Source organism: Amia ocellicauda, chromosome 5, assembly GCF_036373705.1.
Source record: "Amia ocellicauda isolate fAmiCal2 chromosome 5, fAmiCal2.hap1, whole genome shotgun sequence".
Classification (NCBI taxonomy): Eukaryota; Metazoa; Chordata; class Actinopteri; order Amiiformes; family Amiidae; genus Amia; species Amia ocellicauda.
Genome location: NC_089854.1, coordinates 25,283,346 through 25,300,165, shown reverse-complemented (window position 1 = coordinate 25,300,165; position 16,820 = coordinate 25,283,346). Strand labels below are relative to the sequence as shown.

General features: G+C 38.3%; 2 protein-coding genes across 3 annotated transcripts; both read right to left on the bottom strand.

Annotated features, from left to right (window-relative positions):
- Nucleotides 1–5,078: 5,078 nt before the first annotated feature.
- LOC136749907 (centromere protein X) lies at nucleotides 5,079–8,242 on the bottom strand. Of its 2 annotated transcripts, XM_066704547.1 has the most exons (5): nucleotides 8,151–8,239; nucleotides 7,879–7,930; nucleotides 7,555–7,608; nucleotides 6,228–6,316; nucleotides 5,079–5,649 (listed from the first exon to the last, which is right to left on the bottom strand). In XM_066704547.1, exons 1-5 carry the CDS (start codon nucleotides 8,184–8,186, stop codon nucleotides 5,635–5,637), a joined length of 246 nt encoding a protein of 81 aa, XP_066560644.1. In that variant the 5' UTR covers nucleotides 8,187–8,239; the 3' UTR covers nucleotides 5,079–5,634. The 2 variants fall into 2 exon arrangements, with proteins under 2 accessions (XP_066560644.1, XP_066560645.1); XM_066704548.1 differs by lacking the exon at nucleotides 6,228–6,316 and having other exon boundaries at nucleotides 8,151–8,242.
- A 495-nt stretch (nucleotides 8,243–8,737) lies between these two features.
- Nucleotides 8,738–15,194, bottom strand: LOC136749906 (uncharacterized). Its single transcript, XM_066704546.1, has 6 exons — nucleotides 14,889–15,194; nucleotides 13,105–13,161; nucleotides 12,090–12,124; nucleotides 11,567–11,726; nucleotides 10,786–10,974; nucleotides 8,738–10,520 (listed from the first exon to the last, which is right to left on the bottom strand). Exons 2-6 carry the CDS (start codon nucleotides 13,111–13,113, stop codon nucleotides 9,810–9,812), a joined length of 1,104 nt encoding a protein of 367 aa, XP_066560643.1. The 5' UTR covers nucleotides 13,114–13,161; nucleotides 14,889–15,194; the 3' UTR covers nucleotides 8,738–9,809.
- Nucleotides 15,195–16,820: the final 1,626 nt, after the last annotated feature.

Below are 16,820 nucleotides of genomic sequence, written 5' to 3'. Positions count from 1 at the left end.
AGCGCAGTGCAGGCTGGGATGCTGCCCACACTAAACCTCACCAGGACCTGAGCAATAGGCCATAGAACACATCATTGACAAATATGAATATTTCTTTACGTCTAGAACACTTAAAACGGCACAGTTAATACATTAATATACAGAATATAAAAAGGACTCCAGCATATTGGTGAATAATATGTAGGTGGTGAAGAGAATAAAAAGTGTTTCAGAATAACACCCCTTTCTAATAAAAATGAGGATGGCCACTTTGCTTCAAACTACACAGAATCCAAAACTCATAGCTAGATAAAGTGTCGAGTTGCATTTTTAATATATCATTAAGCACAGACAAACAAAACAATCACTAGAGATGGTTTGATATCTAAGTAAAAATATAAACCAACTCAGGGCAAGTCCAGAATCAATCAGAGGTAGCTGTTAGCTTCAGATATTACAGGTTGGGTCTAACTCAGGAGACGGCTTAGATCGTTTTACCTCTGACCAGTGTAAGTGATTTTCAATTTTAAAGGTGAAATCAAGGCTCTACATTCAAATTATTTGTTTACACCTAACTTCATTTTTTTCCTGCTAATAAATAAATGTACATCCTGAATGGTCTCAGAGTCTGAATTGCCTTCAACATATACAGTTCACATCAAATAATTACTTATGATTGAATTATTATTCAATAATAATACATGTATATACACAAATATAAATTAGTGAAGTTCAGGGTGAGATTAATCATAGTAGTTCTCCAAACATGCCACCTTCAAATCCCTAGGAAAAGTGAAAACAAATTACCTTTCCAGAAAACAACTGCTTAATAAAATTCTCCCCAGCCCCTAGCATTTGGTTTGAGTCCAATTTAATCATTAAATGCAAAATATCTGCATCAGGTTATGGGTCAATGTTTCAGAAAAGTGTCAGCTTTAAGTTTTCCGTAAGTCTAATTTCTATTGCACATCAAGAATCATTGAAAGATTTTGTAATTGAAAATGTTAATATGAATCAGGCTTTTTAAGACAATACAAAATTAATGTAATGTATTTCTTACAGCTAATGTTTATATTAAAGCAGATTTATATTGAAATATAAGAATTGTAGCAGCTGTGGGAATTGTTTTTATATATATTTGTTCTTAGTACTACACACCGATCAGCCATAACATTATGACCACTGACAGGTGAAGTGAATAACACTGATAATCTCATTATCATGGCACCTGTCAGCATATTAGGCAGCAAGTGAACATTTTGTCCACAAAGTTGATGTGTTAGAAGCAGGAAAAATGGGCAAGCGTAAGGATCTGAGCGACTTTGACAAGGGCCAAATTGTGATGGCTAGACGACTGGGTCAGAGCATCTCCAAACCTGCAGCTCTTGTGGGGTGTTCCCGGTCTGCAGTGGTCAGTACCTATCAAAAGTGGTCCAAGGAAGGAAAAGCAGTGAACCGGCAACAGGGTCATGGGCGGCCAAGGTTCACTGATGCACGTGGGGAGTGAAGGCTGGCCCGTGTGGTCCGATCCAACAGACGAGATACTGTAGCTCAATTTGCTGATAAAGTGAATGCTGGTTCTGATAGAAAGGTGTCAGAACACACAGTGCATCGCAGTTTGTTGCGTATGGGGCTGCGTAGCCGCAACCAGTCAGGGTGCCCACGCTGACCCCTGTCCACTGCCGAAAGTGCCTACAATGGGCACGTGAGCATCAGAACTGGACCACGGAGCAATGGAAGAAGGTGGCCTGGTCTGATGAATCACGAGTTCAGGGTGTTGACTTGGCCTCCAAATTCCCCAGATCTCAATCCAATCGAGCATCTGTGGGATGTGCTGGACAAACAAGTCCGATCCACGGAGGCCCCACCTCGCAACTTACAGGACTTAAAGGATCTGCTGCTAACGTCTTGGTGCCAGATACCACAGCACACAATCAAAGGTCTAGTGGAGTCCATGGCTCAACGGGTCAGGGCTGTTTTGGTGGCAAAAGGGGGACCTACACATTATTAGGCAGGTGGTCATAATGTTATGGCTGATCGGTGTATGTTCTCCATTATGGTAAAAGGGCCCACAATGGCATGGATTTAGCATGTACACCAGGAAGAACTAGAATAATAATAATGTAAGTAACCTATTTTAGGTTACCTACATAAAGAGAAGGCTAACCAAAATACATAATACAGCAATAGTATGTTTTCACTCATATAAACTGTACATAAAAATGCAAATATTACTAAATGTGAATATTGGTCAAAATATTTCAACAACTACTCTTAGGTTTTATAATCCATTTTGACTCTTGAAGTCTCTGTATTGTACCTTGATATAGTCTAGAGCATTTTAGTTGATGAACTGGAATGCAGCTGTCCTTTCTCACCAGGAAAGTGTGCAACAATACTATAACCCACAAACACAGATGAAGTAAAGCATTTAATTTTACATATCACAGTCAGTTCCTCAGAAACAATACTACAGTATTCCCCTGACTTAAAAACAATAGAGAAATAAATACAGTAAAATACTTAAAATACTTTAAAATTTTCCAGTGGTTAAACCATAATTGTCTTTCTGTGTATTATGTCCTGACGCATATCTTGTATTTTCACAATGGTAAACTCTAGAAGGTTTCTGAAAATAGTGGTATACCTATATATCCCTTTACACTTTTACAAATTAAACTCTCTAGCACAGGACACAAAGAACAAATTACAGAATACAGGTACATGTTCTTCACTCGTGCTTCATTAGGAGAAGCACATCTTTATCTTTAAGTGACACTGTCAACATTACATCTTGGATCAGGGCCTAGATCCCCCCTCCACACCACTGTCTATAGTGACAGGAAAAGATTGTTCCAGATTGTTGACATGAGTGACTTAGCAACCTACATTTGTATTTTTTCAGGGTTAAAATGTACACTTCACATTTCATGGTTTTGTTTTTCTACTTGGCAGCATCAAGTTATTCCTAATAAGAATCTTGACAAGACAAAATATTTGCAAGTAAACCCAAAAGTGAAAAACACACATAAGAATGATTCTAAATCATTACATATTGGCAAATACATATTTCCATATGTCAAAAAAACAATTCTGATAAAGAAAACATTTGATAAAACATATAAAAGATACATCTGGCAGATGGATTCTGGTTAAACTGCTCCATGTGTCAAACACTTACCTGACTGCCCTGCATGTCTGATCGCCTCCCAGAAATAGGGCGTTTCTGCTCATGGATAGCCTGGAGTTTACTGAAAAGGAATTTCTTGTCCTCACCCTCCTGCATGTGAAGTCAACATGTTACACACAAAATGAGACTCAAAACTAGTCATACACACCTTATGATATTAATAAAAAGATGGGCAACCCTGTTGGATTCAACACAGAACAATTGAAGTGGCGTATTCATAGACTGGATTCATGAGCATATTTTCAGGCTTGTATATTTCAGGTTGTGTCAAACATCTTAAAATGCTACAGCTGTTATAGAATCAGACTCAAAATAGCAGTTGTTCTACTTACATTTTGAATTTGTTCTTGTAGCAAGTTCTTTTTGTTCCTTTGGCTATCAACCACTTGCACGTGCACATAAATTACAATTCTGCAGGTTTGATTTTGTCCTGGGTGATGTTTGCATGTTCTCCCAAGGGCCACAGGTGCTCTGTTTCCCTCCCACATCACAAATACAAGCTGCTTAGGATGACACCCATCCCAGGTGTACTCTGCCTTGTGCCCTGTTCTTGACATGTGGGGTCTGACTCACCCTGACTCTGCACTGGATGAAGTGGTCCTTGGAAATGAATGGGTGGTTAACACCATTCTTCCCAGAGGAACCCACAATACTTTACAATTGCCGTATATATTTCCCCATTCATGTGGGAGCGGCAGTGAAGCAGCAGGCAGGAAGGGCAAGGTGTGTCTTCAGGATCACCTGGAGATCCAGGTAGATATCAAAGCGCCTCCTGCCAGGAAACGCTAATTAACAGGCAGTGAAGGATGGGATATCTGCAGGTCAGAGTTTGATGTGGTCGACAGAGGAAAAAGGGAAATATCCTTGTAATTTACATTGACACTAGACAAGAACATGTTTTATATTGCTCGCCTGAGGTATTGATGGTTGAGGGTAAAGTATTGGAGAATAAACTAACTTTTTGTAAATATATACATAATTCATATTAAATAAGGCCATGTTGGTAGAACCTGTATGAAGTCTCTCTTCTGTATGACCTGTTGCCTGGGTCCCTGACTCCTACTCACTCAACTTCCAGGAGGTTCGTCACTTCAGACAAGAATAGGTTTCATTAGCAGTGAACTATTTTGCTCCAGATACTAAGCCCTGATTTTTTCATCATATCTTATCCCCAATTTACTCGGGAGACAGACAATTTTTTAGAGATTTATTCATATCATAGCTTTGAAATAGGAGTCTTCACTGCACACCCACTCCAACCACCTTCTGTCACAAATTCAGGGTGGCTGAACATGACAGTTGTATTGAAATTGATGTGCTTTATAATAAATGCCCTCTGGTTGCTTTTTCCTTTAGACAGCCAAAAAAGCATCAGGTGTCGAGTGACTCTTTTCAAGGGCCACCCTGCCTGTTCTGTCTAGCGGCCATCCTTCAGAAGCGAGATCACGGGTGGGGGTTGTGGATGCTCGAGCAGGGCACTGTACGGAGGCAGCTGTCATTGACCGGACAGCGATCTCAGGTGTGTGGAGGTGTTGCTGTAGCACCAGAACCCGAGCTTACTGAACTTAGTGTGCAAATCTCTGTGAAACCAGCAGAAACATGACATACAGCTGGCTGTTGTTCAACTCTTTTTTGTTCACAGCAGATCCCAAATGTTCATCTATGGATTGTATGGGACCAGAGCCCCCCAGGGCTGACCTTACAAATGTAAAGATATGTAGCTTTTCTCTCTCTCTCTCTCCCCCCCAAAGTCTGAATTAGACCTGCTATGTTATGCATCTTCTGGCACCCCCACTACTATAGTAACCCTACCCAGCCCTGGAGGACCGGAACAAATTACACAAAGGCACGTTATCCCAGGTGATATTCAGGGTTTTCGTGAGAGTTCTTCAAATAAACACAATGGTCCTTTTGAGATTCGTAAAATGTGTATTTAATACATGTGGTGCTCCGTCTCCAACTGTGTTTCCCGCCACTGAAACAGCAAATTCACAGGCGCGAGTCGCTCTACAGTTCAAGCGCCTGCTAACAGGACCACCTGCTGTCCACTGCACTTTTACTACAAACAGAGCCCGAGGAGGCTGGCGTGTTGAAATACGTTAAAACAACAAAAAAAGGCCTCACTTTATCAAAGAAAATGCAGAATCATATTTAACCAAACAATACACTGACAAATGTATATATACATGACTATCTTAGTTAGACTATTTACAGGAGAAAACTGCTTTGGTTTTTGTTTCCTAAGGTTTTTACAACTTCAATGTGAAATTCATAAACATTTATTTCTATCCTTTACGGACTGTTGGATTAATACACTGCTATATTCATGTTTGTGATGAATTGCTTTTAATGGAGCAACTAATAGGTTTGTCCATGGAAATGTGACTGAGGCTGTCATTGCAGGACATCCCTCTCCCTCCAGGAGCAGAACACCAGCGCCCTCCGGTGGCCCAGCAGTGTAAACACTAGAAGTCTAAAAGCTGTGACGGGAAGCAGAAGACAGACAGGTGCGTGAGGTTGTGAGGAGTGAACAGCTTTTTAGAAGTGAAGAATAACTTCTCCATTTGACAGGTGAAGAACAGACATAAAATCATCAGAATAAACAACTTCTTAAGTACTCAACGTAAAACACAGTACCACTTTATCTTATTTGTACCGTGACTCATGAAGCAAGTCTAAAGCCCCTAAAAACCCAATAAACACATTTTCAATAAATCTTCAGGACAAACAAGAAAAAAAGTGTTCAGACTTATTTTGTACTTGGCTTTTAATTTTGCAGCTGAGGAGAAGGATACATTTTAGATGTCTGTTTGTTCTTCAGTACCCAAACAATTTCCTTGGAAGCGTGTTAGAAAATATCATACCCATATCCCTTTCAGTTTCTGTGTGTACACCACTTCTATCAGGCGTAAATGTTAACTTTGTCTGAAAGGGTGACATTGTCTGAGTCTTCTTTTTAGCTGAGGAGTGGGGCAGGAAACTATTTAATCTTATATAGATGTGACAAACAAAAAACGTGTCATAGTTGTACAGAACCCAGGGCTCTTTCCCCACATACCAGCTGTGGCAGCACCTTTTTAAAGTGTTCGACGTCAATGTTGTCACAGCCTTCAGTTTCTGCCTGTTTCACCGATCGCACTGCAGCCTCTGTAACACAGAGCAGGTTCCCTCGTTTGTACTGGCCACTGTAGGAACTACTGTCAAGTACCTGCCCCTGAGCTGTGCTACACTTCCACTACCTAGAGGGAGCTGCAAGCCCGATGAACTGCAAAGTTAATACAAACTGCAACGGCTGATGCAGGGATGAGCGGGTACAAAGTGCACCCCCTCCACCTCACTGACACACCCACACGGCACTGCACCCCATTGAATGCATTCAGACATGCAGCTGTGAATCAGAGAGAAAAACACTGCTGCCACGTGATCTCTATATATAACAGTAGGTGTGCCAATCATGCAATTTTGTGTAACGATTGTCATACAAATCATTGTGATTAATGATTGCATTGTCTTATCTTTTACTTTTATACTACGATGAAGCATACAGATTTTAGGGATACTCATTTATTGACCATGAACATAAATACAAAATATTATAATAAAAAGCAGGCACTTTTATAAGTTTAATAACCCCAAATAAATTGTGCATTGGCAGGTTAGGCCAGAAGTAATAACTGAATGAATGAAAATTCTGAATAGACCACATCTCAGTCTTTCACAATATTGACCTTTCCTACTCCTTCTGTTCAGGGATCCCTATCATACCACTGGGCTGATACAGCACCCTTCAATATGCTCGTTTTGAACACAGTATGCAGTCTCATGCTCACATGAACTCACAGAACAGGGATGTAAATAAATCACTTTATATAGTATAATGTCTCCTGGATGAAAGAAAAAACGATGTTTCAGAGTTTGTTTAATCTTCCCAGAGACCGACTCAAATCGGCAAATTACTGCTTCTCATACTACGTGGCAGTGGCGGCCTCTCCTGGAAATACACAAAACCACAGCAAACTCAATGCCAAACAGCCCCTAGATCTGTACGTTTTATCAATAGATCACAATCAGCATTACTTAAACATGGAATAACAGTTATGTTTTGCTACAATCAATTACCACTCATTTGACTTCCACTTATTTTAGAACAGATCATTTGTGGTAACAAAGCCCATGCAAATCAGCATGCATCTTGCACAGGTGGAAGTGCTTCTACTGTTTTATTTCTAACTGAATACTTTATTAAATCGTATCCAACCAATAAGCTGCTCAGAATCATTTTATATATGAACCAGCTTATTAGACTGCATTTCAGAAAACCTCATCCTCATAGCAGCCCTAACGTGGTTGTGTGTGTGGGTTAAGACATTAAGTCCTGCTCTCACCTTGAACGAAGACCTTCAGCATCTCGGCCATCAGGATAACAGCATCAGCGCCCACTATTGACAGTGACCACAAACATGTTATAATTACTATTTGCTGATTTTTGACACACCGAGCAATGCAGTCCAGTGAAGAACTGCGTCAGTGACCTCAGCATTATCGAGGCAGCACTTTGCAGAATTAACACCGAGTTCATTTTAAACCTGCATAGGCTCTTCATCCATACCACAAAGAAAAAATACAAAATAAAAACAAGAGACCTTTGAACACAGATCGCCAAAATAAATGGATATTTATTAAAGTAATAATACATCTCCAAGACTTACCTCTGGTCTTCTCATCTTTGAAGGACATTGAAAGCAGCTTGCTGACAGTTTCCTGAAAAGTATTCATTTAAACGGTCGTTTTATATTTTTATAAAGGCATTCAATACACGTACATTAGGCTATTGCCCCATTTCAAAGGTTTCATTCAAGTTATAAAACCTATTCCATTCGGTACTTTAATACTGATTAATGTATGAGCTGTTTTATAATCGTGCTATTTTACAGGTGTATAAAATATATGTTCTTCTAAATATACAAACGTAAACATTTACTTTTTTGAACGCGGCGCCCTCTCCTCTGTCCTCCATTTTCAACAGAATGAACTCGTTTCCGGGTTTAGCGACCAATCAGCATCCGCGCCGCGCCGCTCTCGTCAGCCATTGGTTGGAAACGAGGGAGCTTTCGGGATTTGTAGTCCTGGCTTGAATCAGAAGAAAGTATATGTACAGCTATTGTCGACTAATGCAATGTTATACAAATCAAATATATATATATATATATATATATACACCACTTGATTCAATTGGCACCAGTAGCTAAACCAATACTTAGTTTTATACAGTATATGTAATGCTTTATTGAATGGATATGTGCTTCTATTTATTGTACTACATATCACGAACTGTAATTATATTTGCCACTGCTATGTCAGTTAAAGAAATTAAAGTTGTAAACGTGTTTTTGATTTCTAGGCTGTAATCCCTAGACATCTTGCAGTATTCCAGTACTCTGAAAGATCCCCATTTCCACCACATATTGTTCAGTCCTGTGTATGGTACTGTTAAATAAATATTTGTCTATGTAATTGAGAGAAATGGCAACATAAAGTTTGGAGACAAAACACAAACAAAAACCAATATCACATTTCAAATTGATTTAATTAAACATTAAATATACAAAATATACATTCAGAAAATGTATACCATGATGTTTATTTCACTATGGTACATGTAAAAAACCAGGCTAGTTACTATAGATATAAATAAACCTATATCCACCAGTACAACCCAGGACTGTTACAGATGCACCAATTACTTAATATATGAATATAAATAATCTTTAACTTGCACATTTTTAATGCTCTTTTCAAAAGTTTAACAGAAATTGTACGAATTTAACTTTTGTGCCTTGAAAAAATGCAAGGTACAAACTACAGTAAACTGAAAATGTGCTCGTACTCTGATCTTCTGTTGAAGTATGAAGTAGCACAGCAATGCATATACAGAACTGCAGGCTGAAGGAGCAATAACAGGCCATAGGATTATACCACACACCTCTTGACTTGGACTTGACATAGGCATCAGCTAAACTAAATAATAATAATAATAATAATAATAATAATAATAATAATAATAATAATAATGTGCATTTAACTAATACCCTGATGTGCTTTATTTTATTCTAGAATTGAAAAACATATGAATTAGATAAAAACTCCCATATTGATTTTAACTAGTTAAACTTTTTTCAAGACCACTCACACTGATACACACTGAAATTCTTTGTCAATGTATTCATTTCTGTAGACTTGACATGGAAATGCACTATATCACACAAAATAAAAATAAAAACTTCCAACACCTTATTTCCTATGCAAGGAAAAAAAAACAATGACAAGATTATAATGCTTCTTTGTATAAAGTTTTACTATTTAGTTTCAAAGTCCCAAGTAAAGTATTTTTTTTGGTTTCCACATACAAACATAGCAAAAATGTCACAATGTACTGTATAGTTACACCATGGCTTTTAGTCAAATATGTTTCTCTGACACGTATGTCTCTCTAAAAACAGCTCTGAAGTCTTTGGTAAAGGCACTCTATTGGACATTGTTACCTGGTCATAAACAGGAATGTCACTGTTTTGTGTAAATTCAAAATGATCAAACATTTTATGTGTCAGTAATTCAGGCAGATACTTTTCTGAAAAAATACTTAGTTTGGATGGAAGAACTTTGATTCTATTTCATCATCTTTGATTTTAAACCCTCGTGAATTGAGCAACTGGGCTGCTTTCTTCTTCGCTTGGTTTACAATCTCTGCTCTGTCAAGAGGTACCTGTTCCTGAAGTGAGTGACTGTCCTGTTCTTCATAATGACGGTATGCAACCGTTTCATTCCTGACCCTCTCCTCTCCATTCAGGAGGTTGCTCAGAGACTCATTTTCGGCACAGTTCCCATAATGCCAGTCTTGCGTTTTGTCACTTTCCGTGTACACAGGTATGAAGTCAATGTTCTGGAATATCCTATGGCACTTCACACAGGGCGATTCCTCCAAGTAGGAACCACGTGGTAATTTCATTTTATAGGCCATACAGATCACACCGTTGGGAAGCCTAATGATATTTCCACTTTTACCATGCCAGACCGCATGGGCTACAGCATCATTCCAGGTCTTAATGCAAGACAGCGTAATCATTACCTGAGTCTCCACTCTACCACTACAAGACAGCGAAGCTCCATAATAAATTGGAGAACTCCTTTTCATGTCTTCCTGGAAGTAGCAGACACTGATAACACTTGCCACTAAACAGTAATTATTTTCACACTGGTCATCTTTGTTTTTGTCCACCACCATTCCTTTCCTGATGTCCTCTAAATGCTTCAGGATAGCAGTGTGGTTACTACAGCCCTTCCATTTTGTAACCTGTTTTCCAAAAAAAAAGGTAAATGCAGTTGAACCGAAACACTGCTATTGTGAGTTTGTGACACAAATTGTGTCCTACCCGTACATTGCCAATTACAAACCTGTATCCTATGACATCTTCATTTATTGGCAGTAGAAAGTGGCTCCTGACAATAATTTAGACCCTCTCAGTAGCAATGCAGTTCATTGTAGTTTTCAAGACATCAATGAATACTTTTAAAAGTTTGTGTTGTTGTGGAGGTTGGATGTGTTTTCAGGCACTCACCAAATCCAGGAGAATGGAAAAGGGTGTCCGGGTTGGCCAATGAGTGCGGTACTGCTCGAAAGCCTGAGGGAATAGCTTCTGAAACCTCTCATATATTCCATCAGAGGAGAAGAACTCCCGTGGTTCAATTGGCTTCTTTTTATCTTGCCTCTCATGAATGTAACCCAGAAAGAATATGCAATGAAGGACCTGCTCCAAGGAGGACATGCAAGTTGAGTAAGCATTAATAAAAAAATATATATATATATATATATATTTGCTGGCGTATGCATACTTTTAAGGGCATCACATGACTAGATTATGCAAGAATGGGCCCAGAATCCTCGTTAACATATTCTGCATCTGATTAGTGTGGTGTACACTTTTACGAGGGTGAGCATAGTTTCTGGGATGGCAGGTAATATGTGGTGTACAGACGCCAATTTTGGTTTTATTATTTTTTGTTCATGACTAGGAACTGTCACAAACCTTTGTTTGAAGGGCGTGGCACTTCTGTCATTATAGTGTAATCAACAACTTCATGATCATTCTTTTATTATGCATATGTTTCCTGAGGCAGGACTGCACAATCAGCAGTTCAATAAAAGTAAATATATGAAAGACCCTCTTTTGTTAAAAAACAATCTTGCATCTCCTCATGCAAGTTATCTTTAATAATCTGCTATAAATGTAAATGTTTCTCTCTGCTTTCAAATGATAGACTGTGTTTAAACTGTTTGCTCTCCCACAGACAGAACAACAAGCAACATTTTTTGTTAATGGACAGGAAGACTAGTTTTACCTCAACGAAATATGCGTTTGTCACATTTGGTTTTTTTTCCTTAAATGCTTTCCACTGCTTAAAGAATTCGATGATAAAAACAGTTCCACTCTTCACCAGTTTTTTCTTGATTAGTTCTTTATCCTTGTGATTAAGTTTCTTTCTCCTCTGTATGTTTGATCTGAAACAACCACCAAATCACATCAGTTTAAGATGAATGTTTGAGCTGCCTCAGATTTTGATAGGGGTGTATGTGTAAAACTCTTACTTAGAGACAAAGAAAGAAATGCCCAAACTAAATTGTAGATTTTAATTAATTAAGGAATCAAAATGTATTATTCTAAACATACATTGGCAGACATAAGTCTTCAACAGTGTGTCCTGGAATGCCCATGTGTTGAACAATGAGACAAGTTTAGAAGGTTTACATTCTATAACAATTCAAGCCTTTAATTCATAGATTTAAAACAATAATAATAATAATGATAATTGGTCTTGGTGGCCATTTCCAGTGTCACTGAAATGTGAAGAATGCAGTAATTACCTCACATGGGGGGTGACATCAGCTGCATGGTGATTCTATTTCAGAAAAAATAAAAACATGATATAAAATATATGGGTTTTTCAAGAGGGCGAAGAGTCTTTAAATTAGTCCACAATAAAACCATGTTCTTTCATTCAGAATCTGTTTCATTTACCTCTTGTCTTTCTAATTTGACATATTGGGATGTTTTCTTGTCTATGTCAGTTTTGTCTAATGCTGCTGTTACCTCTATCAGGTAATACTTTTTTCAGCAGGTATGTCAAAGTCACCAATGATTTTAAAGTGGCAAGTAAAAAACCAAACGGAAAGTTCGGCTTCACAACATACTACCCTGCACCAGTACATTTCATATTTACATTTAAAGACATTTAAGTCATACACAACACTTTGCTACATGTTGGAGGATAAATTAGTAAAGGCACAAAATGGTAAGGAAATCTAGGGTTTAGCTTTCATGTGGACCTTCACAGGCATTCAGACGGGACGAGGCTCACAAAAGAATGTGTGATGATTTTAAAACTGGTTACCATGTTTATTTCAGGCGATGTGAGATGTGTCACTCAGTGGCTCAAACCCTGCAGTGGAAATGCAACCAGACTATTCCAGAGTAACTGCGCGGCAGGGCTGACCTGAATTCATCATTTTGTTTTGTTTTGTTTTGTTTTCTCCCTCTCTTTAAAGATTTATACCATTGCCTTTTGCTTGATTTGAAGTTTAAACAATGTATGTATTCAATCAACATGATCCACACATTTCATATAATTCAATCAAATCAAAAGCCATCGATTTGATGATTTTTAAAATATTGATATCCCATATTTCCACTGTTGGATTATTTTTCCTGAACATATTAATGGAAAATATGTGTATGTTATTTGTAAGCACCAATTTTCGTGCTGGAAATGCACAGACTACATACATAAGAAAAGAATGTACTAATAATGAAGCACTGGTGCAAATACAACTTCCTGGTAATAAAGAATTCATTGTTTCATACAAAAGCAGTGGTACTCACACTGTCCATGTCTAATGTTGAGAAGCTCCATATGAAGCAAAACACATTTATTGCATCCTGCAGAGAAAAACACACTTCGTTTTCAATAATAAAATGCCAAGCAAAACAGGAACAGCAAATATGGTGTATTGTAGCTCTGAAAAAGACTGGGAGAAAGTGTTGCTAGTGCTACAGCCTTTGTTATGTGCAATCATACATCAGACTTCATAGCTACAATGCTTGCAAAACTATAAATACTATTATTATATTTGTCTTATCTTTTTGGATTTCAATATATAGTAAAAGTATAGTATAGTATTAGGATATCTAAACAATTTGGGATTTGACATTGTTTGGTTCTTGAATGAAATGTTCAGATTGTGCTGTAAATTTATGTGACTGTTCTGGTATTTGTGTAATCAGTTTATATTATTGTGACAAGAGTATGATGAAAAAACACATCAATACTAGTAATAACAGTAATAATGATTAGCATATCATTATGATTTTGTCATGTAACAATTCCATTAAGTAAAGTTATTGCTTACTGAATCCAAATACAGAAAAGTGTTAACATTATATCATGTGGAAGTAGTTAAAACAACTTGCTTTACGTTAGTCGACCTACACGCAGAAATCAGTTATTACAACTGGTACGAGAAGCATGAAAGTATTTACTGTAAAGTCTCATAGTAGTTGTAGTAGTAGTATACTGGTAGTAAAAGTTAGCTAAGTCTGACATAACATATTAGTTTCTGCTCTTGCAGTATACAGATCAGTTACAAACATTATCAAAAAAACTGTATCAACTTTGCAATGCCTAGTTGTGAGGAAAAACGCTGGATTGTCCTGGTGATTTTAGCAACATTAAATGCATGTATTTATTCGGGAGTGTCCCATTAAAATGAAAAGCAATGGCGGCTGATGGACGGAGAGGATTTGTGCGGCCTGTGCTGTGCTCTTGTCTGGACTTCACACAAAAGTAAGGCAATATTTCATAATTAAAGCATTGCATCGTTTCCCCGCAATGAAAACAGCAGGCCCTTTACCAGAAATGTGCGAGCAGCGGCTCCATGATGGAGCTCAACTTCACACAAACCAGGCTTCCCAGTATGAACACATGCTGAGCAGGAACGGATATTTAAATACTTTGCAATCGTATTTCAAAAATGTACTCGTGTTTAATTAGATGGCAGAAAGTATGTAGTATCTGTCATCTTTCTGTATGTTCTCAAGCACAGATGATTTCCTAACTGGGTTTGATCTGGTGTGTTTCTATTGTAGTATTAAAAGTTATATGGAATTTGCGTACTTGCTGGCTTATTCACGAACCTCTTTAAGATGCTTTATATAACCCAATTGATAACAGGGTGGCGCCAGTGAAGTAAGGACAGAAATGCAATCATACGCTTCGTGCTAAATGCTTGACTTTTGACCGTCATTGAAACCTGTCATGTTATCATCTTATGAAGCAATTTGCACTTGACTTGAATGTTAACTGTGACAAACATTACACACGTTAGTCACTAACTCACTAAACCAGTCCTACGCGTAGTTCATGTGAACAAAAGTACCAGGAAGTAAGAATACGTAAGGGTTTCTACTTCAATGTATTATTATATTAATTGTATTTAATGTGCGCTTGAAAGGGTTAGTGCGACTACTGTTAATTATGCGCAAATTCAACAAACTTCATAAAGACTTGTACAATTTTTAAATAACTCCTGCTACACTATGCAGACAGCACACGGTTCCTTAATTCAATTATGTTTTTCAAGAACCTAAAAAAGTTAACAAACACCTACCTTATTTTTAGCAATGCACAAGCTCCTTCATGGCACATTAATTCACTTTCCTATATTATACGAACATCCTCGGTTTCACCCAGAAAATAAAATGACGCTTCTTACAAAAACAGAAGTTCCTGGTACTTTAGCACCGCCTTTTAAAAACAGCAAACGAAACTGAAAGTTTGAATACAGTACTAGATAGTCAATTCTACATTCCCCTTCCAAAAATACAAAATATTGCAGATGTAGCCTACTATAACTGTCATACAGTGTCTGAAATATGATAACCCAGGGGTGCTATAGATAATCATCAGTTCATATGTGTACACTGGACCTGGGTGTGAAGGGACTGGCGGTGCTGGAGGTGGGTGGATTCATTTTGCGCAACATTGAGAATCCATGATTAAACATCCTAGCTGGCATTACAAAAATCAAGGCATGTTGTGAAATTGTGTCATATTTTAATCTAAAATTGTGAAACAAACATTCAAGTCTCCCTGCAGTTGTACTTGGGGAAGTGTTTTCATGTAAAGCAGTGGTTGAACCCTGGCCCTGGTGGTAGGGTTGGCAGTGCTCCGGCGTGGCTCCAGCAGCCCCAGCTCCAGCTCCGGAGCCACAAAAAACTGCAGACTAGGATGCAATCATTATTTATAACGTTTCTTTTTTTACTTCTTTTATGTAAATAACTGTTTAACAAAAGCAACATATTAATAACAACCATTCAAACATGAAAAAGTAGAAAATTGTAAAGATGTCTGTGGCAATAGGGTTGCATGCCGGCCAGTATTTTACCAGACTGTCCGGCTTTTGTACACTACATGAGCAACAGTATGTGGACACCCCTCCTAATTAGTGTATTTGTCATGTGGGAGACTCTGAGACCCAGTAGAGGAAGATTCTATGGTCTGATGGTCTGGCCTCAACGCTAAGCGCTACATTTGGTGCCAGCCTAACACTGCACGTCATCCTGAGAACATCCCTACTGTGAAGCATTGTGAAAATTGATGCAGCAATTACACAGAAATCCTGGAAGAAAACCTGCTGAAGTCTGAAGATTAATCTTCCAGCAGGGCAATGACCCCAAACATACAGCCAAAGCCACACTGGAGTGGCAAAAATAAAAAAGGTAAATGTCCTGGAGTGGCCCAGTCAAAGCCTAGACCTCAATCCAGTTGAGAATATGTGGAAAGAGTTGAAAATTGCTTTTCGCCAAAGGACCCCATCCAACTTGATGGAGCAATTGTGCAAAGAAGAATGGGCAAACATTGCCGTGTCCAGATGTGCAAAGCTTGTAGAGGTTTATACACGTAGACTCATGGCTGTAATTGCTGCCAAAGGTGCCTCTACCAAGTATTGACTGAAGGGGTGATTACTTATGAATTCAATTATTTTCTATTTTGTATTTGTAATTAATTTAGAAAACAATGCAGATCATATTTTTCACTTTGACATTATGCACATTTTCGGTGTTGATCAGTGGCAAAAACTCCTGATTAATCCATTCTGATTTCATGTTGTAACACAATGACGTGGAAAAGTCCAAGGGGGTGAATACTTTTGAGAGCCACTGTAAAATCAAGCCACACAGCATTCTCCTTAGACAAGCATTGGCAGTAGAATGAACTTTACTGAGAGCTCAATGACTTTCAACATGGCACTTTCATTGGATGCCACCTTTCCAACAAGTCAGTTTGTCAAATGTCTGCCCTGCTAGAGCTGCCCTGGTGAGCTACAAGTGCTGTTATTGTTAAGAGGAAACGTCTAGCAGCAACAACAGCTCAGCTGCGAAGTGGTCGGCCACACAAGCTCACAGAAAGAGACTGTTGAGTGCTGAAGTATGTAGCGCATAAAAATAGTCTTTTGTTGGTTGCAAACAATCACTTCCGAGTGCCAAACTGCCTCTGGAAGCAACGTCAGCAGAATAACTGTTTGTCAAGAGCTTCATGA